This window comes from Acinonyx jubatus, chromosome E3 (assembly GCF_027475565.1).
Source record: "Acinonyx jubatus isolate Ajub_Pintada_27869175 chromosome E3, VMU_Ajub_asm_v1.0, whole genome shotgun sequence".
Classification (NCBI taxonomy): domain Eukaryota; kingdom Metazoa; phylum Chordata; class Mammalia; order Carnivora; family Felidae; genus Acinonyx; species Acinonyx jubatus.
Genome location: NC_069398.1, coordinates 34,394,890 through 34,420,016, shown reverse-complemented (window position 1 = coordinate 34,420,016; position 25,127 = coordinate 34,394,890). Strand labels below are relative to the sequence as shown.

The window sequence follows — 25,127 nt, the reverse complement described above, 5'->3', positions numbered from 1 at the left end:
CCTTACAAAAGAGGAAATGTGGACACAGAGATGGAAGGAAGTAATGTGAACACACACACAGAAGACGGCCAGCAAGCCCACAAGCGAGGCCCCAGACAGAGTCGCCTCCCAGCCTTGAAGGAAGCAGCCCCTTGGCCTCCCAGCCTCCAGAACTGAGAGAGATTGCATTTCTGTCGTTTATGCCTCGTGGCCTGTGGTACTCTGTTATGACAGGCTGAGGAAAATGATGCGCACACAAAACAACACAGGCAAAACACATATCTTAAGTCTTGAATCCTGTTAGTAAAATGACCTATTCATCACCTGTCACCAGCTTAAGAACTGGAATGTCACCACTGTCTTCCCAGCTCCCTGTGTGCCCCTGCCCCATGTGCACCTGCCCCAGCCATCCCACCCTGTGTGCACCTGCCCCAGCCATCCCTCCCCCTGTGCACCTGCCCCGTGTCATCCCTCCCCGTGTGCACTTGCCCTGGCCATCCCTCCCCGTGTGCACCTGTCCTGGCCATCCCTCCCTGTGTGCACTTGCCCTCTGCCATCCTTCCCTGTGCCAGGACGGCCTGCCCGCTGAAGGGGACCTCTTTCCCAGGGAGAGGAGTGAAGGGGACTTAGGGAAAAGGAGACTGTGGAGAGAGACCACCCACTGCTTTGAGGTGTTAGCTGAGGAAGCGATAGCTGGAATGGGCAAAGGATACTGATTTTATTTTTGTGTCTATGCCGGGAGAGGCCTGACCGCGGTTAATCTGATGCAAAGGAGTGGTTGGGGTCCTTGTTCGCTTGCTGTCTCACCTGCTAAAAGCTCAGGGAGGGCAGGGCCCTTCTGTGTCTCAGGACTCAGCAGGTGGAGACTCCGTAGTGACTGACTGCTGGGCAAGAAGAGAGTGAAGACAGAGCCTCCCCTCGGAAGGCAGTCCGCTGTGAAACCATCACTGGTGGAAACGTCCTGTGGATGGTGGCGGAGGCTGAGGAATAGCGTGAACGTACTTCCCGCCGCTGATCTGTACACTTAAAACGGCTAAGATGGTTAACCCTGTTACGTACATATTACCTCCGTTAAGGAAAAGCCATGGATACAAAGAGCAAGGATCGCGAGCGCTCGCTATGCAGTGGGCATCTCACGGGGCGCTTCGCACCTGCCTGCAAGGTGAAGTCACCACCCTCTCCGACAAACCTGGGGACAACCCAGGAGAGGCTCGGTCACTCGCCCAAGGCCCCGGCCGGAGATGCTCTGCAGGCGGAGGAGGTCGCGAAGGAGCCGATAGCCAGCAGGCGCTCCGCAAGCACAGGTTAGTGGCGCCGCGCGGGGCCCTCCCACCGCCCCCTGCGCACGCCGCGCGCCCACCCGCTGGAGGCGGGGCCAACGCCGCTGCCCGCAGAACGGGATTGGCTGCTGGGGAGGGGGGCGGGCTCCCGGCGCCGGGGGGCGGGGCCGATCGCGGGTTGTAAATACGGCGCCACACGGCACTGGTTGCGGAGGGCGGGGGCGGGGTGCGGAGAGCGCAGGCGCGTTGAAAGCGTGCGCCCCCTCGGCCTCCGTGGCCCCTCCGTGGGCCGCGACTTCTCGCGAGACGTGGAGCGGAAGGCGGGGCTCCGGGCTTCGGGGGGCGGGGCCGGCGGAGGGACAGCCTCGGGAGGGTCGGCTGGTGGTGAGGCGGCGGCGGCGACGCGAGGTGAGGTGAAGTGAGGTGAGCTGAGGCGCTCGAGGCGCGGGGCGGCGTGCGGGCCGCGGGCGGCGGGCGGGTTCTGGCTCCCTCCTTCAGTCCACCCGGTGGGTCCGCGGCCCCGGGCCGAGCCCCCGCGCCGGCCACTGTGTGACCTTGGCCCGGCTCGCAGCCTCTCTGAACCCCAGGTTGTCCCGCGCTGCAGGGCGGCGGCGGGTGGGGTGCTCCGCAGGCGCGCTCCCGGTCCGCGCCCTCGGCGGTGCTCGCAGCCGGGCCTTACGCCGCAGTGCTCCGAGGGCCCTCGCAGGCTCCCTGCGCGCGGACCCCGGGCCAGCCGGAGCCCCCCCCACCGCCGCGCCTACCGAGGACCGGGGGCTCCTCCCGCCGGTCTGCGCTGGGCAGCCCCGCCAGGGACCCCAGACCGGGCTGCGCCGGGCGCCCTCCTCTCCCGGGGACCCCAGCTCGGCCTGCGCTGGGCGCCCTCCCCCACCCCGGGGACCCCAGCTCGGCCTGCGCCGGACGCTCTCCCCTACTCCAGGGACCCCAGGCCGGCCTGCGCTGGGCGCCCTCCTCTCCCAGGGACCCCAGCTCGGCCTGCGCTGGGCGCCCCCGTCCCCACCCCGGGGACCCCAGCTCGGCCTGCGCTAGGCGCCCCCACCCCCACCCCCACCCCGGGGACCCCAGGCCGACCGCTGGGAGGTGGGGGTGGGGGGCTTGGAGGCGGACCACTCCAGTGATCCCCTGCTCGGAAACAGCAGTTGTGCCTCTCCAGCGAAAGGAAGCCACGCACTGGCCGCTAACAGAGGGACTTGTATCTAAAGCTCGGGCTCCTGGCCGCCGGGACATCGCTGGCAGGCGGTTGGCTCCAGCCGAGGTTCCGTCTGGCGCGGAGCACAACAAGCCACAGTGTGTCCGCGATTTATTAAATTATTTACTTTCTACTTGGACTCGGGAGAGACTCAGGAGGCCCGGCATGAATGGGGGTGTGCGCTGCACACGCATCTTTAAGGGTAGTGCCCCCTGAAGTGTGGGTCCGGGCTGAGGGCCGCCTGGGAAGCGGCTCCGCGGGTCCTCGCCTGCCCCCACCCGCGGCCGCCCTGCCGCCCTTCTCCGTGAACATCTGGCGTGGGGAGTGTGAGTCAGGGCTGGTGTCTGGTGAAAAAGGAGGGGGGACACGGGGATGTTAGGGCATTTTGTAAAAATTGAGGTACAACTGCACGTTGTGGAAGATCGGGGTGACCGAGAGTTGGTTTGATACACTTAGGTGCACCTGCCCCCCCGCAGTAGTGATAGCCAGGCCTAGGACCCGACCCCGGAACGTGCCTCTGCTGTGAATCCGGAGAGCGTCTGCATGGAATTGCAAAGGTGTGTCGTTTCTGGCAAAGTAGTTGGTCCGACTTTGGGTTGGTATTTCCAGGCCCACGGCACTGATCGCGGTCCCGATCCCGTTACCCGCCCTGGGCCCGCCTCATCATTTCAGCAGACTTGCAGCCCCTGATCATTTGCAAGATGCCATGTTGGGCTGGCTGCTGGCAGTTATGGTGACACTGATTATCGTACAGCGTGGCCTCACAGTAGATGATCTAGGCAATTATTCGCAGAGCGTGAAGAAAGGGGGTCGGTGAGGTTTATTTTCTGGCCTTGGAGTTTTCCATGGTGGAGACGACATAACGGCTTCGGGGGCCTTGAAGGACGAGTGAAGGTTGGAGAGAACATTCCGGGTGGAGGCAGAAGGGTGTGTGGAGACAGGGAAGTGAATGGGGTGCTTGGGGGGCAGGAAGTCCCTGCATTCATTGTGAGAGGGGGATTGAGGAATGGGGTGGAAGCTAGAGCTGAAAAGAGGTTTCTTACCGAGGAGCCTTGAATGCCGTTCTAGAGTTTGGGCTGTTACCCTGACCTTCGGTGAGGGGGGCGGGGCAGTCGGGGTTTTGGGTGATAGATCCGTGTTTCAGAAAGGCAGCACCAGCGATACCGTGGAAGGCAGTCTCGGGGTGCGGGGAGGTGGAGACTGGCTGGGTGCAGGTGTAGGGGGAATGACTTGAGGACAGAGGTCGCCAGAGTGGGGGGTGGGTCACGAGACTGACACGGGAGAGCCCACCGTGTGTGTGATGGCCTGCGCGGGGTGTGGGGAAGGGGAAAGGAAAAATGCCCCAGCAGCCAAGAGTTCTCACGTGGGTGCTTGAAGGACAGAGCTGGAGCGGGTGTGGAGGGGGCGTCACGGCACGTGTGACCTTTAGGCTCGCAGGATTCGTGGTGTTTGTGGGCCCTCCTGATGAGACATGCTCTTGGAGAGAGAGTGGGGAGCACTCGCCAGGAAAGGAAAGGTGGTGGAAAAAAGGCGTGTCACCACGGCTGATGGGTGATTCTGTTCTAGAAAGATCTGGAGGCTCAAGTGCCACTTGTGGAGGAGAATCTGCCGAATGATACTGCTGAAGCAGATGCTGCTGGTTTATCATTTTAAGAAACCACAGCTTACCTCTTATTTTCGATTCTTTAATTGTCTCTTTCTCATCAGAAACCAGCAGTTGGTTTCACACCTGCTCGGAGTGCCTGTGGCTGCAGCCGGGGCGGCCGCTTCTCCAGCCCCTTGCCAGTAGATGTGCCCAGCGCCGGCTGACACAGCAACTCGGTGCTTCCTGCCGCTAACCGGGGTGGCGGTTTCTGTAACTGTTCAGAGAACTTTGTGGATATTTCAGAGAGGAACGGGAAGTGCCCAGCAGAGTTGGGGGGCGGGGGGCGGGGGTGTGCCCTGCTATACACAACACAAGAGGATGCAGCGAAGGGGGTCGGTGGCTCCCAGAATACTGCCGGCTGGCACTGCTCCCTTCGGGCAGGACAGTGGAAGGGTCTCTGGGGAGTATGAGTAGCTCCAGAGAAAGGACCTAACAGTAGTGACGTCAGAGGTTCCCCTCCTAATGAAGTTCATAATTGATCACGTCCCCCACCATGGTTCAAAGCTTCCAAGTTCTCTTGGTGCCCTACCTCTGGCATAGGAACACGCTTGCAGGCCACGGAGAGTGTGCGGGAAGGAGACCGGGAAAGCCGCCTGTCACCGACGTGCACATGCAGATAAGAGACAGGAACAGGCTGCCCCATAAAAACAGGCAGGGGAAGCACTCTAAGAACCAAGACGCGAAGTCTTGGATATAGAAAACAATGCGAGCAATGAAAGCTCAGTGAGTGTGTGCAAGATAAAGTTGAGGAACTGAGGCAGGTGAACAGAAAAGCAGAGGTGGGAAGCGGGAGCAAGGAAGAAGGTAAGGGATCCGATCAGGAGGCTGACAGCTGAATGATCCCCGTCAGTGAGAAAGAACAGAAAATAGGACGGGGCCGTCCACAGCACGATGCACGAGAACGTCCTAGAACCAAAACTTTGTGTGGAAGGGGCATCCAGGTGGCCAGCCTTGGGGGTGGGCGGTGTGGGGGGGAGGCAGGTATCCTTCACTCTCTTGTCTCTTCCCTTCCCGGGGTGGGTCCTTGCATCACAGGGATCGGGTTTGCATAGTGAGGGTTGCCGCGTTTCCACAGTAACGAGTGAGAGTTTGGGAAACAAGGAAGGGATTTATTTGGAAACGCCTCCGAGGCTGTGGGTTTCAGAATTTGGGTAGTGAGAGCGTGGGTGGAGAGAGAGATGTGCACACCCACCCCGAGGCCCGCTGTTGTGACATTTCAGGGCTCTGGGGCAGAGGACTGTGCTGGCTTCTAGAAAAAAGAGTAAACACAGGCCACCAAGAGGGCATCACAAACGGAGCAGGGTGCTTGGGGGACCCGTCCGCAGCAACCTCAGAAGGTGGAAAGCAGGTGAGCCTGGCTTTCAGAATTACAAGGGAAAACATTTTCCACCTGGAACTCTGTACTCAGGCAAAGGAGAGCGGAATAAAGATGTTTTCAGACACGCCCCCGAAGTTTGCGTCCCTACTTTAAGGGAGTGACGGACAGGCATGCTCTCCCATGATGAGGTGGTGAGTCTAGACAGAGCCTGAGGAGAGGGGGCTTTCCCAAGGAGGTAGAGAGGCGGCAGGTGTGCAGAGCAGGCCTGACCCGTCAGACGGCTCCCGGGAGAGAGTTTGGGTGGGGGGGGGGGGCAGGTGAAATCCACAGGGTGCCTGATCCTCTACAACATCTGGAGAGGGGATGAAGACAGCTGGCAGGGCTGGGGCTGGATGAGTACAAGCAAATGAGAGCACAAGACTGTTACGAGTTCCAGGGAAAATAAACCATTGTGCAGGGAAAGAAGAATAATTACGGTGAACTGCAAGGCTCAGCTGTGAATAGCCTTTGCTCAAGGATGATAATTTGTGTAAACGTGGAATATTGCTCTAATTGAAATGCCGATGTGCCCATCTGGGGAACGTGTGGGGATGAGCAGGGCCTGGCCGGGGGGGGTGGGGGGGGGGCCAGAGGTGGTGGGGGGACCCGGGGAAACTACCCTCCCACCTGCCCGAGTAGGAAGCCAGTAGGTAAAGCTGATCCCCTTACGGCCCAGGAGGCGCCCAGGAGGCTGTTATCCGGAGGCGGAGCTAACACCAAAGATTCTGCTAAAAAGAATGTGGGAGCAGGGTAGGGGCAGGTCACGCGGAAGGGCCAGGGGGCTGCCCTCTTCTGTAATCAGCTCCCTAGAACGGTTTCATCATTTAACATAAACGAGTGCAAGTAACGTTGATAAACATAGAGACAGTTGCACTAAGCTTCCGGCTCTCATGGAAGAAGGGGCCCTGGTCCTGCCTGTGTTTTGTGCCCTCTTCCTTATCTGGGAAGAGTTTACTTGTTCTGATTTCCTTGTCATCATTGTCATTGTTCTCTGCATCCTGTCTGCTGGCTGTGGTCACATAGCAGTGTTGGCGCTTTTTTTAGCTATTTTGTTTTTCTTTTTAACTTTTTATAAGGGGTTTTAAAGCATATTCAAAAGCAGAAGGAGCACCGTTATTTCGTTACCTGTCAGCCAGTTTCAGGAATTATAAAATCAGGGTCATTGTGTTCATCTGTTGTCTTCATTAGCGTGAAGACTCTATTGAGTACCTACTGTATACGTGCCTCCTCGAGTTTACATTGTAGTGTAGACAGATGACGCAATGCATACATAAAGCGGAGAACGTGCGACATTGGAGGGGATGACACAAGCCACAGAGAGGAGGCAGGTCTGGAGGGTGGGAGTGGCCCGGGAGGCCTCCCTGGTGAGGTGAGCTTTGAGCAGGAACCTGAAGCATGTGCGGGGTGGAGCCCCTGGGTGCATCTAGGCAGGGCCATGAGGGGGGCGATGGAAGGGCTGAGGGTGTGGGATCCCATCAGGTAGGGCCTGTAGGAACTGCAGTGGGAAGCCATCGGACTCCAGTGACCGGAGGGGTTTGAGCAGAGATGTGGTGTGGTCTGACTTGGGATAGGATGAGCCTGACTGCCACCTTGAAAGTGGTTGTGTGGCTCAAGAGCAGAGAGCAGGTTGGATGGAGACAGTTGGAGTGCTGCGGGTGAGAGCTGATGCTGGCTGCACCGGGGTGGGGGGCGGGGGCGGGCGGTGGAAAGCCTGGAAGAGGTTAGAGTCTGGATGGGTTTCGGACATAAAGCTCCAGGCAGGTTCTTAAACTAATTGTGGTGGAACTTACCATCAGTATTTTCCCTTGAAATAATTTATTCGAATGAACTCTGAGAAGTGAGAGCGATCATTTCGATTCCAGAGTCAAGTGCCATGCAGCAAAATTTTGGGTCTTGTGAGGAATACAGCAGGTACAAGAGATGATTGCTGTCCTCTCAGATCTTGAAATCTAGCGTGGGAGTGTAGTACGCGTGCCCTGATACCCCGTCTTCTTGGAGATAGTTACCGGTGGGGCTCAGAGACCAGGGGCCAGGAGACCAGTGTGCGCCCATGGCCCTCTGTGTCCTGGGCTCAGCTCCGGGGTGGGGGTGGGGGGGGCAGCTCAGGCTCGATTTTCATCCAGGTCTTCTGGGACGCACATCAGCCTTCCAGTCCATCACTGTGACCGTTTCTTCCTAATTTTATCTGAGCCGCTGTCAGAAGTAGTTCTCAGGTTGAACTGAACACCAGCGAAGTGATTCTATAAACAAATAACCCCTAGGGGTGCCTGGGTGGCGTGGTCAGTTGGGTGACTTGATTTCGGCTCAGGTCATGACCTCACGGTTTGTGGGATCGAGGCCTGTGTCAGCACCGCACTGACATTGTGCAGCCTGCTTGGGATTCTCTCTCTTTGCCCCTCCCCCACTCTGGCTCGCTCTCTCAAAATAAATAAATAAACTAATAATAATAATCCCTGCTGGTGGCATCGGATGCACATCTGTTTTGCACCGGGGGCTTTAATCCAGCACAAGCATCACTTCCAATGCTAGATGATGCAGCTCAGAGAATAAATGTGGAGACTGCTCACGGAAGCTTTCCATATTTCTATAGGCTACAGCGATGGGTACCATAGTGATTTCTTTGCTTTTTATGTAGTATTTGTAAAGCTGGAAAAGGAGTGGGTAGTTTCTGGTATTTTTGCCAGTAGCATAATAAGTAAAACTGAACACATTCTTGGACCTTCTTTTTTTTTGATGTTTATTTATTTTTGAGAGTGAGGGAGGGAGGGGCAGAGAGGGAGGAGGATAGAGGATCTAAGGCAGGCTCTCCGCTGACAGGAGAGAGCCCAGTGTGGGGCTCGAACTCATGAACTGTGAGATCATGACCTGAACTGGAGTCAGACGCTTAACTGCCTGAGCCAGCCGGGTGTCCCCATTCTTGGACTTCTTAATGAAGGTCATGTCGTTTGATTTGATGCTCAGAAGTTGGTTATTGGTACAAGAAGAAATAAAGGTAATAGAAATCTGAGTGTCCGCTAAAAACCAACCAATTCTGCATTAAATGTGCACTATAGAAACTGGCAGGGTGTGGTGGTTGGAAAGGTAGGCTCTGTTTTGTTTTGTTTAAAAAAATTTTTTTTAATGTTTATTTCTGAGACAGAGAGAGACAGAGCATGAGTTGGGGAGGGGCAGAGAGAGGGAGACACAGAACCCGAAGCAGGCTCCAGGCTCTGAGCTGTCAGCACAGAGCCTGATGCGGGGCTTGAACTCACAAACCGTGAGACCATGACCTGAACCAAAGTCAGTCGCTCAACCGACTGAGCCACCCAGGCGCCCCTGTTTTGTTTTATTTTGAAGTTTATTTTTGTGAGAGAGAGAGTGTGCACACAAGTGAAGGAGGGGCAGAGAGAGAGAAGGAGAGAGAATCCCAAGCACTGTCAGCACAGAGCCCAGTGTGGGGCGCAAACCCATGAACTGTGAGATCATGACCTGAGCCAAAATCAAGAGTCAGATGCTTAACCAACTGAGCCACCCTGGCGCCCCAGGAAGGTAGGCTCTTAACTCAGTTGCCTGGGTTCAAATGTCAGCTCTGAACAGGTGCCAGCTTTGTAGACTTGGGCAAGTTGCCTCAATGTTCTGTCCTAGTTTAACCACAATCAGTGTGAGGATTAAATAAGTTAATGTATCTAAGTATTTACAATAGCAGTTTTGAAAACATATTAGCTCTTGTAATTATTGTAAAGTCAGTTGAAAGCATAGATATTCCTTTGCTGATAACCAATTATGGGTAGAAAGTATGAGTAATAAAAAATAAATAACATGGTATATTTATGGAATACAAATATTTGAGGGCCCGATAAAGATGGAAAAATAAATAAGTGCAGTGGCATGGGCTGAGGGGGGTGGTTTAATATTTTATAATATATTTAGCTCATGTTTTCATTTCCATAGTCTTGGTTACTCTGGTGAGCAAAATGGCCTTGGGGGGGGGGTTCTGGTTTTATAGGCGAGAAATTGAAGCTCCGACTTGAGGTGATGTCCCAGGGCCACTCAGCAGAGACTGGCCTTGGCCTCCAGATTCCTCCCCATTTCCTCCTGATCTATAAATGTCTATAGGACCTTGGGGCCGGTGTTTTCATCCTGTGTTCCTGTCCTGTGAACTAAGAGCTAGTTCATGGTATTCACGTTAGAAAGTTTGAGCTTCTGGAGGTTGACTTAACAAGACTGCTAACCTTCTTTTTCTTGAAATCAGGTGTATTGATGTATAATTTCCATGCAGTAACATGCACAACTCTTTTTTTTTACATTTATTTATTTTTGAGAGACAGAGCGTGAGCAGGGGAGGGGCAGAGAGAGAGGGAGACACAGAATCCGAAGCAGGCTCCAGGCTCCGAGCTGTCAGCACAGAGCCCGATGTGGGGCTCGAGCCCACGAACCGTGAGATCATGACCTGAGCCGAAGTCGGACGCTTAACCGACTGAGCCACCCAGGTGCCCCAAAATGCACACCTCGTAAGTGCACAGTTCAACAAATGCGGACAGATATGTCCACCTGTGGAGCTACCGCTACGGTCAACACAATAGAACATTTCCATCCCCTGACGTTTCCTCCTGTTCCTTTGTACTCTGGGATTTCTGTCACTGTTTTCACCTTTCGGGAACTTCCTGTAAGTGGAATCAGGTGGTATGTACTTGTGTCTGGGCTGTGCTGTTCAGCTTATTATCTGTGAGATTGACCCATGTTGTTGCGGGTACCGGTTCATGAGCCGGTGGTACGTTCTCTTCTGTGGCTGGGTGGTTTTCCACTGAATGAGTACACCACGATTTGTTTATTCTTTCACTCGTTGGTGGACCTCTGGGTTGTTTTCAGTTTGTAGCTGTTTTGAATAAAGCAGCAGTGAATATTCTTGGACACATCTTTGTGTGGACAATTATTTCATTCAGGGATCGGGTCTTTGGTGCTGTATCTGAAAGGCATCACCACACCCAAGGTCATGTAGGTCCTGTCCTGTGACCTTCTTGGAGTTTTATAGTTTCGCGTTGTACATCTAGGTCTGTGATCCACGTGGAGTTAATTTTTGGGAAGGCAGTAAGGTCTGTGTCAGGATTCTTTCACGTACTCCTCTTTCCATGTGGGTGTCCACTTGTCCCAGTGCCGTTTGTTGAAGAGGCGGACTGTCTTTGTTCCATTGTGTTGCCTTTGCTACAGATCGGTTGACTGTATTTTTGGGAGTCAGTTTCTGGGCTGTGCTTTTCCATTGATCTTTACTCTGCTCTATTGCCAATACCACATCCTCTTGATTAGTGTGGCTTTATGGTAAGTCTTGAGGTCCCGTATTCAGTCCTCCAACTTTGTTCTTCAGTATCGTGTTGCCTTTTCTGGGTCTTTTGCCTCTGTAGAAATTTTGGAAACAGCTTGTTGATAATAACAAAGTAACTTCCTGGGATTCTGATTGGGATTGCATTGAATCTGTAGGTTAAGTTGGAAAGAACTGATATCTTGACAAACATTTACTCTTTCTGTCCACACATATGGAATATCTCTCCGTATGTTGAGTTCTTCTTTGATTTCATTCATCAGGGTTTTGTAGTTTTCCCCATACAGATCTTGTACCTGTTTTGTTATACCTAGATATTTATACCTAGATTTATACCTAGATATTTTGGGGAGTTCTAATGTAGATAGAATTGTAGTTTTGGGTTTTTTTTTTTTTTAAGTTTATTTATTGATATTGAGACAGAGAATCACAAGAGAGAGAATCTGCACTGCCCGTACAGAGCCCGATGCGGGCCTTGAACTCTTGTACTGTGAGATTGTGACCTGACTCCAAGTCAAGAGCTGGATGCTTAACTGACTGAGCCACCCAGGCACCCCTGGAATTGTGTTTTTAGTTTCAAATTCCACTTGTTCATTGCTGATATATGGGAAAGTAGTTGACTTCTGTATGTTAACTTTGTGTGCAACCTCGCTGTAATCACTTGAGCCCTTAAAATTTTATTTGAAAAATCGTTGATAAGCTAAGATTTATATATCATATTTTTGATGATCAGTTTGATTGGTCTTTAAATAGAGTCCCTAAGCATTATTATAGCATATCTACTTTTATTGATGTTGTAGAACCTTCTAGGAACTGAAAAATCTGTTTGATTTTTTTTTTTAATACCAACTTTTCTAACTTTAAAAAAGTCTTAGCGTAAAAAAGGAATCTAGTCTGTATACCAAAAAAAGTTGATAACCAGCTTTATTCATAGCAGTCAAAAACAAGGAACTAACCCACAAGTCCATTAAATAAATGGTCACGGGTGAACAGTGGTATATCCACACAGTGGAACACTGCTCAGCCAGGCAAAGAGAACTTCGTGCTGACACAGGCCACAACCTGGACACATCTCGAAGTGTCTTGCTAGGTGCAGAGCCTGTGTCCTCTGTGGTCTCATGTAGGTGACGGTCTGGGAAAGGTGAACCATAGGACAGAACACAGATTAGCGGCTGTCCGGAGGTGGGCACCGGGGAAGGAGGGAACTTTTGAGAGTGGAGGAAATTCTCTGCGTCTTAGTTGTGGTGTATCTTTGCTGAAACTCCTCACACTCTGCAGATAATTGCTGATGTAAGTCAGACCTCAGCAAACCTGAGTAGAAAGAGAAGAAAAAGGAGAGGCGCCAAACGGATTGAATCAGGAAAGATAGGTCTCTTAAACGGTGCCAGAGCAACTGGGTATCCAGACGGGGGAAGTCCGTCTGCCCTCCCTCTGGAATACTCTATTGACTGGTGGCTGAAACTCCGCAGTCAGTCGGCATCCCTTTCCACTGCGGCAAATACTTAGTATCTGTTTCTTTCACTTCTCGGTGATGTGATTCCTTCTTTTTGTAACGTGTGGTGTGTACACACACACACACACACACACACCCCGGACTCTGCTCTCTGGAGAGCCCCAGCACGTTTCCTTGGTTTGTCACTTGCACCGGTGTGTGTGTGTGTGAAAGAGATGTATTTTTAGGAATTGGCTCACGTGATTCTGGAGGCTGAGAAGCTCAGGTCCAGCCGTCCTGATGGTGTGTTCCCGTCTGAGTCTGAAGGCCTGACCCCCAAGAGACAGCTGTCCCGGCTCAGGGACGGGCAGAGGGGAAATTCTCTCTTCCTTCACCGCCTTGTTCTGTGCAGGCCTTCGGCACATTGGACGAGGCCCACCCCCCACTTTCCTTACTCAGTCTGTTGAGTCAAACAAATGTCAGTCTCCTCTGCAGACACCCTCACAGACACACCCGAGTGCTGCGTGACCAACCATCTGGGCTGCCCGCAGCTCAACCAGGGTGACACAGAATTAACCAGCACACACCTGGTGACCTTTTCATACTGTGGTCATCGGTTGTGCTCTGGAAGTGTGGGCAGTGCCCCTACAAGGGTCCTCACGTGGGTCTGGCCGTGTGGCCCGCACTTGTAGGGAAGGCGGGAGGGAGCCCGGCCTTCCTCGAGTTTTGCCCGCCGTGGGTGTGAAGGCTCCTGGGGACCAGCAGCCTCTGGTGGGCGGCTGGTGTGGGGCGCGGGCTCTCTGGGCTTACGCTGCCGCACCCTGCGTGTGAAAAGGAACGTTCAGCAACCCCACCCCGAGCTGAGAAACCACTCTGCACGGCCACCCTCCGTGTTTTTGGTCTAAACCTAACCTAAAACTGAATTGTCTTATCAGTGGCGTCCACAAGACACTTGACAAAGCCCTTGTAGAGACCTGGGCCCCGAAGGCGAAGTTTTGGGACAAGACTTTGCTGGCCCTTCTCTCGCTGGAGGCAGGAGCCAGGATGATTGTCAGTCATTTCCTCAGCGACGCCTCTTGGCTTCTTACAGCTTCTTCCAAAGCTGTAACCCTTTTTGTTGACTGCTTTTTTGAAATAATTGGAGATTCACGTTTGGAAATAATGCCCTCGTTTTTTGAACGAATATCACGTTTGAGGTCGGTGTTGTTGCAGGACTCGCTGTTGCATCGTGAAGGCAGCGAAGTGTCACCCAGAAATTCGGATGCTCCCATCCCTTTTAACAGTAAGACTTGTGGGCGATGCTGTCTGGTAGTCGTCTTATCTTGGGCCTTCTCGTTCTCGTCGCGCCTCTGAGAAGCTGTGAACTGGCGATCGTATGTGCCTGGCAGGAGCCACAGCCCGTTCCTTTCTTGGGACTGCTCCCACAGGCCCTTTGATAGGCTCCGCCCGCCTGCTCTCCACAACCGCCCTTTATGTGGCTTGTTTGAGGTTAGAAATGACCACACAAAGGACTGCCCTCGCTCCTTGATGTTAAAAATGGACCGTGGCCTCAGCCTCATCGGTAAACGCTGCTTCGGCCTGGTGTTGACATGCTTATCACCTCAACTTGGAAAAGCCTGGATGGGGCTGTGGCCCAGGCAGGTCTGGTTCCGTGGCAGGGCTCCAGGGCGAGGCAACGCTCGCAGGACGCAGGCACACGGGGTTTGGCGACCCAAAGGGAGGACCTGTCTTGTTGTCATTCGTCCACCCTCTCATTGTACATGTTTCAAACTTGAACATTGGTCTAGTGAACTAATTGCAGTAAGGTCGGCCCGTTGAACTTTTGTGCAGACTTGTGAGATGAAGGTGTGGCTCCAGCGGCCAGCTCTAAGTTTATGGCCTTTGTTGCAGTTCTTGCCCACATTTAAGGCCTTGCTTTTTTTTTAAATTTTATTTATTTTTACTCACATATTTGTTTTTTACACATTGCCCTGCATTTTGCTTTATTTATTCAATGGCACCTCCTATAAATTCTTCCAAGTCTGCTGTTCGAGCTCTGATTCATTCTTTTCTTTGCCAGTTTTTTAAATTGTGGTAAAATGCACGTAACATTTATCATCTTCACATTTTTCAGGGTACAGTTCAGTGGCATTGAACACATTCACATTGTCACGCAACCATCACCACCCTCCGTCTCTAGAATTCATTCCATCTTTCCAAACAGAATACATCTGCCTCCGGTAAATACTAACACCCCCTTGCCCTCCCTGCCCATCACCTGGTAACCTCCAGTCTGCTCTCTCTCTCTATGGATTCAGCTCCTCTGGGGACCTCACAGAAGTGCAGTCGTACAGCGTTTGTCCTTTGTGGCTGCCTGATGTCACCGAGCATCGTGTCCTTCCTGTAGGTTCGTCCACATTGTAGCAGGTGCCAGCATGTCTTCCCTCGGAAAGGCTGAGTGACACTTGTCGTGTGCGTGCCATGTTTTCTTATGTCCTTACTCTTCACCACACACCTGGGTGGCTTCCACACCCATTATTCGGCTGTTGTGAATAATGCTGCTGTGAGTGGGGCTCTCTGTACAAATATCTCTTGGAGACCCTGCTGTCAGTTCTTTTGAATACAGACCCAGAAGTGGCATTGTTGGATCACATGGTAATTCTGTTGTTAATGTTTTTTCATGTTTATTTACCTTTGAGAGACAGAGAGCACCAGCAGGGGAGGGGCAGAGAGGGAGACACAGAGTCCGAAGCAGGCTCCAGGCTCCGAGCTGTCGGCACAGAGCCCCACGTGGGGCTCAAACCCACAAACCGTCAGATCATGACCTGAGCCGAAGTCGGACGCTCAACCGACTGAACCACCCAGGTGCCCTTATTGTTAATGTTTTGAGGAGCCTCCGTCCTGTTTTCCACAGGGGCCGCAACATTTTACATTCCCGTTAGTAGTGCACGAGGGTTCCAATTTCTCCCCATCCTCGCCAACACTCATCTTTTGGTTTTGTTTTCATTTTAAGATATTTATTTCTTTATTATTTATGAGAGAGGCAGAGACAGGGAGAGAGAGAGAGAGAGAAAGAGAATCTCAAGCAGGCTCCACACCCAGCACTGGGCCTGTTGCGGGGTTCCATCCCATGACCCTGGCATCGTGACCTGAGATGAAATCAAGAGTTGGACGCTTAACCTACTGAGCGACCCAGGTGAACTGATTTTACTATTTTTTTAAAGTGATATCTGTCCCCTACGTGAGGCTAGAACTCACAACCCCAAGGTCGAGAGTTGCATGCTGCATCAACTGAGCCCTCCAGGCTCCCCTGTTTTTTGACTGGGGTTTTTGATGGGTGTGAGGTGCTGTGTTGTCGTGGTCTTGATTTGCATTTCCCTGATGATGAGTGATGTTGAGTATCTTTTCGTGTACTCATGGCCCATTTGTATGGTTTCAGAGAAATGTCCACTCATACTTTTTGCCCATTCTTGAATTGGTTGTTTGTTTTTTCCTTTGAGTTTAATGAGTTCTCCATTTATTCTGGATATTAACCCCTTATCAGATACATGATTAGAAAAAGTTTTGTCCCATTCTGCAGGAATCTTCCCTGTGGGCAGTGCCTTTTGATGCCCTAAAGTTGCTAAGTTGCATGAAGTCCACTTTTGTCTATTTTTTCTTTTGTTGTTAATGCCTTCATTTTTTATTGCCGTGTATCTTTTCTTTCCTTTTTTCTTTTAAATGTTTATTTTTGAGAGAGCGAGAGGGAGAAGGACAGAGAGAGAGGGGGAGACGGCAGATCTGAAGCAGACTCTGCACTGGCACCAGACAGCCGGACGTGGGGCTCGAACTCACAAACCGTGAGATCATGACCCGAACTGAAGTCAGATGCTTAACAGACTGAGGCAGCCGGGCACCCCGCCGTGTATCTTTTCTAAAAGGGAAAATGTTTTTTTCTCACAGTAAAAACCAATCAATGCTCAGTGTAAACAAAAACACCGTAAACACGAAAGCCGTGAAGAGGGGAGTCAGACTCGCCCAGACTCCCTCGCGCTGTCCCGGGATATGTGCAGACTCTGTCTTGTGTCGGGTGGCGGTCGCAGTGGCCCTTCCCGTGTGGCGTCCCGTGTGCTTACCCGGTGGCCGGCTGCCCGCCTGGGAGCTCTCCCTGCCGCCTGCCACGGGGAGGGGCCGTGCCGTTCACACCGAGTGGTCGAGGGTACGTGGTGTGGTGTAAGTTACGGGTCTCATTACGAGTAAGTTAGTTGACTCGCTGTTTACAACATAAGCCGTAGATTCTCTGCACCCACGAGGAAAGCACCGTGGAGGTCGCCACGTGGCCTGCTGCTGGCCCCGGGCCCGGCGGGGGCAGGTACCGTACCTGGACGGGGTCCTGGTGCTCGGCTGCAGTGCTTGGTGGTGCCCGGTCGTCCTCAGGAGGTTATCTGTGGACTAAGAACAAAGCCTTAGATGTTAAATGTACTACAAGAGTCGAAGATTGTAGCGCCTGGTGCTAAAAGCTTAGAGAACCATATCGCGCACAGGTAAGAAAGAAACGTCAGGTGCCTCGGTTCCCACTGGGAGCATTTGGGGCTAGTTCCAGCCTGACCACGGCCCTTGAAGCCGTAACCAGTGCTCCGTTCGGTGCCCTTCGCCTCCAGGCCCGGTGCCTCTGCGCCTCTTGGGTCGGAAAAGCCAGGGAACCCTGTCTGTCTGTGACAGACACACGCGGGTCAGCATCTGAACTTCCAAGGAAGCGTGATCCTTCTAAGCCCCTTCTGTTCACCAGATTGAACTTTGAGTAGGAGGAAACTTGCCCGTGTGACTTCAGTCCCTGGGAGAGATGGGAAAATACAGGGCGGGTGTCAGGTGCGTGTATCCTACCATGACTCCCGTGTAAACGCTTTCTACCGTGGAATGTCCCGAGGTCACGGAAAAGAAGGAGGTGTCGACGTACGCGACCACGTGGACGAGTCTCAAAGTACATGCCGTGTGGTTCCATTGATACGACGCTCCAGAAACCGCGAGCTGATTTATAGTGACGGAAGCCAGATCAGCTGCAGGAGGGGAGGGATGAGCCAGGGAGAGGGATTAGAACGGGCCTGAATACGCTTTGGAGGGTCGAAGGAGATGTTCCCTCTCTGACCGTGGTGAGCATGTCACGGGTCCATGCGTCCAAACTCACCAAGTGGTACGTTTTAAGGACGTGCACGTCCTTGTGCGTGAGCTACGCAAGCCGTCTGGAAGACCGAGTACGTCTAACGGTAGCAAAGCTGAGGGAGCGGGAGTGTGTGTGGGCTTGACCTGTGGAGTGAGGCTTGCATTCGGGGCCCCGGGTTCCTCAGCCGTGAGAGGGCTGTGCCTCCCTGAGGCCGCGTGCAGAGGCTTGAAGGAGCGCGCGCGCGTGACACGCTCCTCCCGGTGCCTGGCCCGTGGTGACGGCTCTGGAAAGGGCAAGTGCGATCGAAGACGCGTTATCTCTGTGTGTCGTTTTTCTTCCCCGGGCATTCAACCGTCTCTTGTCCTCGAAATTAAAGCGAAGTCTTACTACATTGTTAGTCACGAGCGTCCGTTTTTACAGAACGCCGTAGGCCCTGGCATTTGTTAACATGCATATACTACGTCTTGCCTGAAAAATAAGCAAAGGTGTTTATATATTATTTATCATAACCAGACTTAGCTGGTTCTTAGCATTCTGAGCCCACGAATGACGGCCCGGTCCTTGATCTGCGGCTGGTGCCTGTGCCCGCGGACGGGACTCTGACTCGGCATCATCCCCACCGTGCGTGTGAGTCTCATTCTTAAAATTGGAAGCCGAGCTCTCGCGTCAAGTGACATTTGCAGTTACTCTTTCCCTTTGCGCTCAGCCTTCGGGAAAACTTTTCTTTTCCTCTTTTTTGATATGGTTTCACTTTCCATCTCTAGAAACTGTTCACCCTTGTACATCCCCGAGAAGGGACGGTCTCGAAAACTTTAATGGCGTGGTACTTATGATCTAATTCTGAAAACAGGCTGTGACATCGTGTGATTGTCACCACGAAAAGAGCTTTAAACTGTTGTCACATAGCTGTTGTTACTCCCCGCACACCTGTGATGCCCTCAGGGGAAGCTGGGTGAGAGACACAGGCCTCTAATCCTGATGGTTTTCTTTATTTTGTGACACACTTATCACTTCCACAAGGTGTGATAAATCCCGAAGGCGCGCACTGTCCCGGCCCGTGGCAGAGTAGCGGTCAGCCGGGTTCTCTGTGCCCCCGGCTGGGTTTCCTTTTCTGTGGGGGTGCGCTGAGATCACCGGGGCCCAGGAAGGACTGGTGAGGGTGACTGTGACCAGCACATTCTCTTCTGTCACCTGCTTGTGTCGGCACCTTTCCTGTGTCAGCCCGTACAGCCCTTTGTACTGTGAACATGTAGCACTTTCTCCATCAAACACACAACATAGGGGCACTGGGGGGGGGGGGGGGCAGGGGATCAGCCAGTTAAACGTCCAACTCTTGATTTCAGCTCAGATCATGACCTTATGGTTCGTAGGATCAAGCCCCACGCTGGGGTTGGTGCTGACAGTGCAGAGCCTGCTTGGGATTCATTCTCTCTCTCTCTCTCTCTCTCTCTCTCTCTCTCTCTCCCTCCCTCTCTCTCTCCCTCCCTCCCTCTCCTGCTCAGGCACTCTTTCTGCCTCTCTCTCAAAATCAATAAACATTTAAAACAACCAAAAAAGCCCAAAATGAACTGAGTATAAACAAGGCTGCATAGGTGGGTGGAGATTGCTTCCAGACCTTGGCCTCATGAAGTTTTAGGTTCATTTAATGAAACTGCATCAGGTACCAGGTACCAGGCACACAGTCAAACACGTGCAAGAGGTACAGACTCGGAGAGGTTCAGAAACTGAGAAGTCCCAGAGCATGCGCGATGGGAGACCCTCCCGGAACGCCCCCAGGACGCGCTGTGTCTGTGTCTGCTCTGGTGCCCCCACTGGCAAAGCTCCCGGTGTGTCTTAAAAATGGCTCCTTCTGGGTTTGGGCCACTTTAGAGGAGTGTACTCATTCTCTCGTTAGGCCAGACCCAGAGTCTGAGTTCTGTCCTCTGAAGCCACACGGGATAAGCCTGTCCCCTCTCCCAGGCGACTGCCCTCCAGATACTTGAGCCCCTGCTGCAAATCTCTCCTCCAGCCTCAGCAGCCCCCACTCCCCTCTCGCAGGTGCTATCGGGGAAGAGGCCTGATGGCCGGCAGAAGCCACAGGAGAGGCAAGGACCCCGCTTAGTCTTAAGTGGATTAAGACGTGTGCCTGTCTAGGGGTACTGCAGACAGGAGGTGAATGCCAGGAGAAAGGGGTACAGATCTTGAACTTTTCCAGAAACCTCAGACTCTCAGGTCACGCTTACGGAACCTGGTAGGATAATTTGTTTTTTTATGTAAGATGGTCCTGGTTCAAAATACAGGAAAGAGAGCGGTGAATGTGGCCCCTGCAACTTCCCCAGCCCCCTTTATCCCGGCACTTTTCAGACACTGCCTCTTCTTCCCTGTGCTGCCTGGGACAGGGTTGCTGCTCAGAACAGCTGTCAAACAGGACTGGCCCCAGGAAGGGGTCCTCTGGCATTTTGGGGATTGACCTTGACCGCGGTCGACGACAGCCTTAGTGGAAGTCGTAAGGGAAGCACGCATCCCTCGTCCAGCCTGCAGAGCCCTCCCCGACGCAGGGGTGGCGGCCTGCCCCCAGGCCGGTGGCATGCTGCTCGACTCCAGGGGTGAGGCCCCAGCACCTGCTGACACTCACAGCTTCCCCCCTGCACCTGCCCTCCCTCCACCCTCCTGCCGCGGCCATGGCTCCGCTGCTGTCTGGTTCCCGCGGGGACGCGGACAGGCTCTCAGGGCCTGGAGAGCTCTCACACGGGCCCGCTTTCATCTGCCTGCTGCACCCTCCCTCTGTCCCCAGAGACCTCGAGTGTGCCCTGCCCTTTCCACACAGAGGGGCAGACACGGTGCCCAGGGCCCAGCACGCCTCGGCCACACACACGAGCCTGCCTCTGACGTGTTTCTTAGGAGTCAGTGTCCACGGGGGCGCCTTTAACATTATTACAAATTGTAGGATGCATTAAACCTTAACCTTCTTGTGTGTGTGTTTCACTGCCCGCCTCTCCTTCCTCCTCGGCACCTCCCGCTCAGGAGGGTCTGTGTTCCCGCCTGAGCCTGGTCTCTTAGCCCCCTGTTTTCAGTTCCGTGATAAAGGATGTCCAGTGACCTCATCAGCCACACCCGTCCCGGGCCCCTCAAAGCAGCGCTAGTCGTATTACACGGAGGAGCTGAAGTCCGGCAGGCAGCCCCACAAAGCCTGAGCCGTGGAGAATGGGGTGGGAGCCGGGGGACAGGGACCCTGACCGCGAGGCAAGCACTGTGCGCCGGAACCTGAGGCTCCAGGAGGGCACCTCACCTGGACGCGGTCTTTAACGTGGCTCTGTGTTGCCTTTCCAGGGTCCCGAGAGCAGCGCCCCTCCTCCATGAAGCTGCCGTGAAAGCTCCCGGGTGAGAGGGCCCGCGGCCCGTCCGCGAACAGAATGACCAAAACCCGGCTCTTCCGCCTGTGGCTGGTCTTGGGGTCAGTGTTCATGGTCCTCCTGATCATTGTGTACTGGGACAACGTGGGCACGGCCCACTTCTACCTGCACACTTCCTTCCCCAGGCCGCGCCCCACCCCCGCGCAGGGGGCAGAGAAGGAGTTCACGGCCGACGTGGACGCGTTTTTGCAGAAGCTGCTTAGCGGCGGCCTGAAGCAGAGCGCCCCCTCCGGTCGAAGGACGGAGCAGCCCTCGGTGCAGGCCTCGGGCAGGCCCGTGCTGAGCAACGCGGAGGAGAGCGTGCGGGGCTACGACTGGTCCGCCCGCGACGCCCAGCAGGGCCCGGACCCCGGCGGGCGGCAGGCCGAGCGGAGGAGCGTGCTCCGGGGGCTCTGCGCCAACGCCAGCTTCGTGTTCCCCACCAAGGAGCGCTCGTTCGACGACATCCCCAACTACGAGCTGAACCACCTGATCGTGGACGACCGCCACGGCGTCATCTACTGCTACGTGCCCAAGGTGGCCTGCACCAACTGGAAACGCGTCATGATCGTGCTGAGCGAGAGCCTCCTGGACCGGGGCGCCCCCTACCGCGACCCGCTGGACATCCCGCGGGAGTACGTCCACAACTCCAGCACCCACCTGACCTTCAACAAGTTCTGGCGCCGCTACGGCAAGTTCTCCCGCCACCTCATGAAGATCAAGCTCAAGAAGTACACCAAGTTCCTGTTCGTGCGGGACCCCTTCGTGCGCCTCATCTCCGCCTTCCGCAGCAAGTTCCAGCTGGAGAACGAGGAGTTCTACCGCAAGTTCGCCGTGCCCATGCTCACCATGTACGCCAACCGCACCGGCCTGCCCTCCTCCGTCAGCGAGGCCTTCAGCGCGGGCCTCAAGGTGTCCTTCGCCAACTTCATCCAGTACCTGCTGGACCCGCGCACCGAGAAGCTGGCGCCCTTCAACGAGCACTGGAGGCAGGTGCACCGGCTCTGCCACCCCTGCCAGATCGACTACGACTTTGTGGGCAAGCTGGAGACGCTGGACCAGGACGCTGCCCAGCTGCTGCGGCTTCTCAAGGTGGACAAGCTCCTGCACTTCCCCCCGAGTTACCGGAACAGGACCGCCAGCAGCTGGGAGGAGGGCTGGTTCGCCCCCATCCCCCTGGCCTGGAGGCAGCAGCTGTACAAACTCTACGAGGCCGATTTCGTCCTGTTCGGCTACCCGAAGCCCGAAAACCTGCTCAGAGACTGAGGGCGGCGGGGACAGTCCCGAACGCCGGAACCAACCGGGCTCACGTCATCTGCCGTCCCACGGCCGTCTTCCTGAGGGAGGAGCGATGGGCTCCCGCGTGGATTTTTTCACGGCCCCGTTTCCCTGCCGGCCCGACACGGCAGGGTTCCCCAGCGCTCCCGTCAACGAGGAGGCTGGAGACCGTCCCCACACTCCAGTTTTTTAAATAACCTACGATTTTGCAATCTAGACGTACCGTTTACTCCACTGCCTATATTCGTTGAGTACTGTGTTAATATTGTTTTCTAAGATTAATATATTTGAGATATTTAATATGAAAAGTGCAGAAAGAAAGGATGGAGTAAATGTTACACCTGCTTCTTCCACCTGCTTTCGTGGTTATTCTGGCAGAGCGTGAAACTCGGGTAGAGGAAGGGGATTTTCGTGGTCATCTTCCACAAAAAGCAGGACCCTGCACTTGACATCAGGCCTCCCTCGTGTTTATAAAAGGGTAGCAGACAGATCTCCTCAAGCGAGAGCGCCCTTGCCGTGTGATATTTCTGGAAAGGGAAGGCAGTCAGGAAGGGTGTTCTGTTTGCGACCACACTTCCCGGCCGCAGTCACGGAGCAGGGTGGTCACTCCAGCTGTTCCTGTGAGTGTATAAATCCTGGCCGTAAGGATTTGCTGTGACTGGGGTGCTGTGAGGAGTCTGTCCCGAGAATCAATTCCTGATGTCAGCAAGGTGAGGCTTGGGCGACAGATGCGGTGACCTTCCCCCTCGCGAGCGTGACTGACCCTGGGATCCTCTCGCTCGGCGGCCCCGACTTGGGAAAGGTGTCCTGTTGGCTAGTCCGGGAAGGCTCCTGGTTCAGATTTATCTGCAGTTTTGGCCACGACCCTGTAGTTGGTGAGAAATTTGCGGTCACTCCGTGGTGTGTGGGGCTCACGTTTGACCTTGCGTCCTTGATGTGTAGCATTTGGTCCCCGGGAGCCGGCAGTGCACTCAGGAGGCCTGCCCCCAGCCCTCCTTGGTGCGCAGTGTCCTTGCTGTTCCGGGTTTCCAGATGGCTCCGGGGGCTCGTCTGAGCTCGTGGCCTCCGCGCGCTCACCTCCTAGACTCGGGGCTCTGCCGTGCGACAAGCCACCTGCTCCTCTTTTTATGAAACGGTCAGCAGCAGAGATGCTCAAACTTGGGAGTCTGGCTGTAGAGTAACTGAAGAGTCGTCAGGCACCACGGTGGGGATCTCCTGGGGCACCCGTTTGCTCAGTAGTCACCCGTGACACCGAGAGCGCTGGGCTTCAGGGTGGCTCTGCCTTCGGGGAGCCTTGTGGTCCTGTGGTAGAGACGAGAGTGGGGACCCCCATCCCAGGCCAGTGGGCTGAGTGCCTTCAGGACAAGGCATCTGGTCATGTGAAGGCGGGCTTCCTCAGGGAGGTGGTGGTTGAGCACGGCCTGAAGGGCGGGGCAGGCTAGGTGGCCGAGCAGTGACATCAGCAGAAGTGCAGGGCGTGTCCACAGACGGCAGGTACTAACTACCGTGACACATTTCTTGTGTCATTTCACGTCCTCTCGGAAGCCACCGCGCTCTTCTGTCCTTTTCTCTAGTGAGGATGCTGTGTAGCAGAGACGAGGCAGGGCCGGGATCTGGAGCCCATGTGCCTGACGCCCTCCCGCCCCCCCCCCGCCCAGGGATGTGGACGGGTCATGGGCATAGAGTCTGGCGGCCTTGACTGTCAGGCCCAGTTGAGATTTCACTTAGGCAGCAACGCGCCGTGAAGGTTTCTGGGTGGAGGGATTTGGATGCTTTGGGGTCAGGTGGTGTCGGGCCGAGAGGGGAGGGCACCGGGAGGCCGGTCAGCAGGCAGCGGGGGCCTCGCCCAGGGATGATGGGGTGACGGGGAGACAGGAGGCGCCCAGGTGACTCGAGGGAGGGTATTGGGAAGAGGCTCCTTCCGACGCCCCACGGGACGGGTGCCCCCCCCCCCCCGAGCCATCCTGCTGCTGATATTCCCACGTGTGATGGGGGGCAAGCGGGAAGGAATCAGGAGAGCTTATCGAGGACCTTTCTTCTGACCTGGCAGCTTCCCCCCGCCACACACCGGTTTTTTAATCGTGGTCAAAGACACATACAATTTATCATCTTAGCGGTTTTGTGTCCATTTCAGGGGCGGTAAGCGCGTTCCCATTGTTGTGCAGCCATCACTGCCGTCCATCTCCGAGACGTTTTCATCTTCCCAGAGTGGGACCCCCAGCCCCGGCCCCACCGCCGGCCCCCTGCGTCTGTGTGCGGGACAACTCCAGCGACCTCACAGAGGTGGGGTCACACGTACTTGTGCTTTCGTACCCGGCTCGCGTCACTCAGCATCACGTCCTCGACGTCCACGCGTGTGGTAGCAGGTGCCGGCGCGTCCCTCCTCGTTACGGCCCACGCCGTCCCACGGTGTGGATGTGCCACGTCGTATTTATCCGTCACCCATCCGTGGACACGTGAGTCGCTCCCGCCTCCGAGCTGCTGCGAATGACGTTGCCATGAACATGGGTGTGCAAATATCTGTTTGAGTCACTGTTTTCAGTTCTTCTGGGTAAATACCCAGAAGAGGGATTACTGAGTCACATCTGACCTGGCGGCTTTTTATAAACTGAGCCAGTGTGCAGACACCTGCAGGCTCCATCAGGACCGTTGTTTCGCAGATCATGTTTCCTGGTGTTGGAGGCAAGCTGGAGGATGCCCTGGGAAAACAAGCCAGCGTTTGGATGGTTTCAGATCTCCTTTACGTGTATGGAGTACGCTGTGGATTTCAGTCACGTGCTGTAATTTTGAATAATGGATATTCATCAAAACAAGCCACAGCGTTTAAATAACAACAGTTTGGGGCATCTGGGGGCTCAGTCGATCAAGTGTCCAACTCTTGACTTTGGCTCAGGTCATGATCTCGCAGTCCGCAGGTTCAAGCCCCACGTCCGGCTCTGTGCTGACAATGTGGCGCCTGCTTGGGATTCTTTCTCTCTCTCCCTCTGCCTTCCTCCTCTTGGGTCTGTCTGTCTCTCTCAAGATAAATAAACTTAAAAAATTTTTTTAAGTAAGTAACGTAACAGTTCTGAAATACCTCTTTAGCCACCATCATCATGGCGCTTGGCATCTGCCTCTCTCGGTAGTTTCTCACTGAGATGTGTTTATTTCGAGAATGTTCAGA

The 25,127-nt window shown here is 54.4% G+C and overlaps 1 protein-coding gene across 4 annotated transcripts; it reads left to right on the top strand.

The window, feature by feature from the left end:
• The first annotated feature begins 1,523 nt into the window (after positions 1-1,523).
• CHST12 (carbohydrate sulfotransferase 12) lies at positions 1,524-22,315 on the top strand. 4 transcript variants are annotated; one of them, XM_027042370.2, is made up of 2 exons: positions 1,524-1,667; positions 20,625-22,315. In XM_027042370.2, exon 2 carries the CDS (start codon positions 20,708-20,710, stop codon positions 21,950-21,952), a length of 1,245 nt encoding a protein of 414 aa, XP_026898171.1. In that variant the 5' UTR covers positions 1,524-1,667; positions 20,625-20,707; the 3' UTR covers positions 21,953-22,315. The 4 variants fall into 4 exon arrangements, with proteins under 4 accessions (XP_026898171.1, XP_026898170.1, XP_014938215.2 ...); XM_027042369.2 differs by having other exon boundaries at positions 1,556-1,682; XM_015082729.3 differs by lacking the exon at positions 1,524-1,667 and adding an exon at positions 2,361-3,023.
• The last annotated feature ends 2,812 nt before the right edge of the window (positions 22,316-25,127 follow it).

What these genes read in the sequence shown, in the direction of transcription:
- CHST12 (XM_027042370.2), top strand. Translation starts at nt 20,708, where the DNA reads ATGACCAAAACCCGGCTCTTCCGCCTGTGGCTGGTCTTGGGGTCAGTG.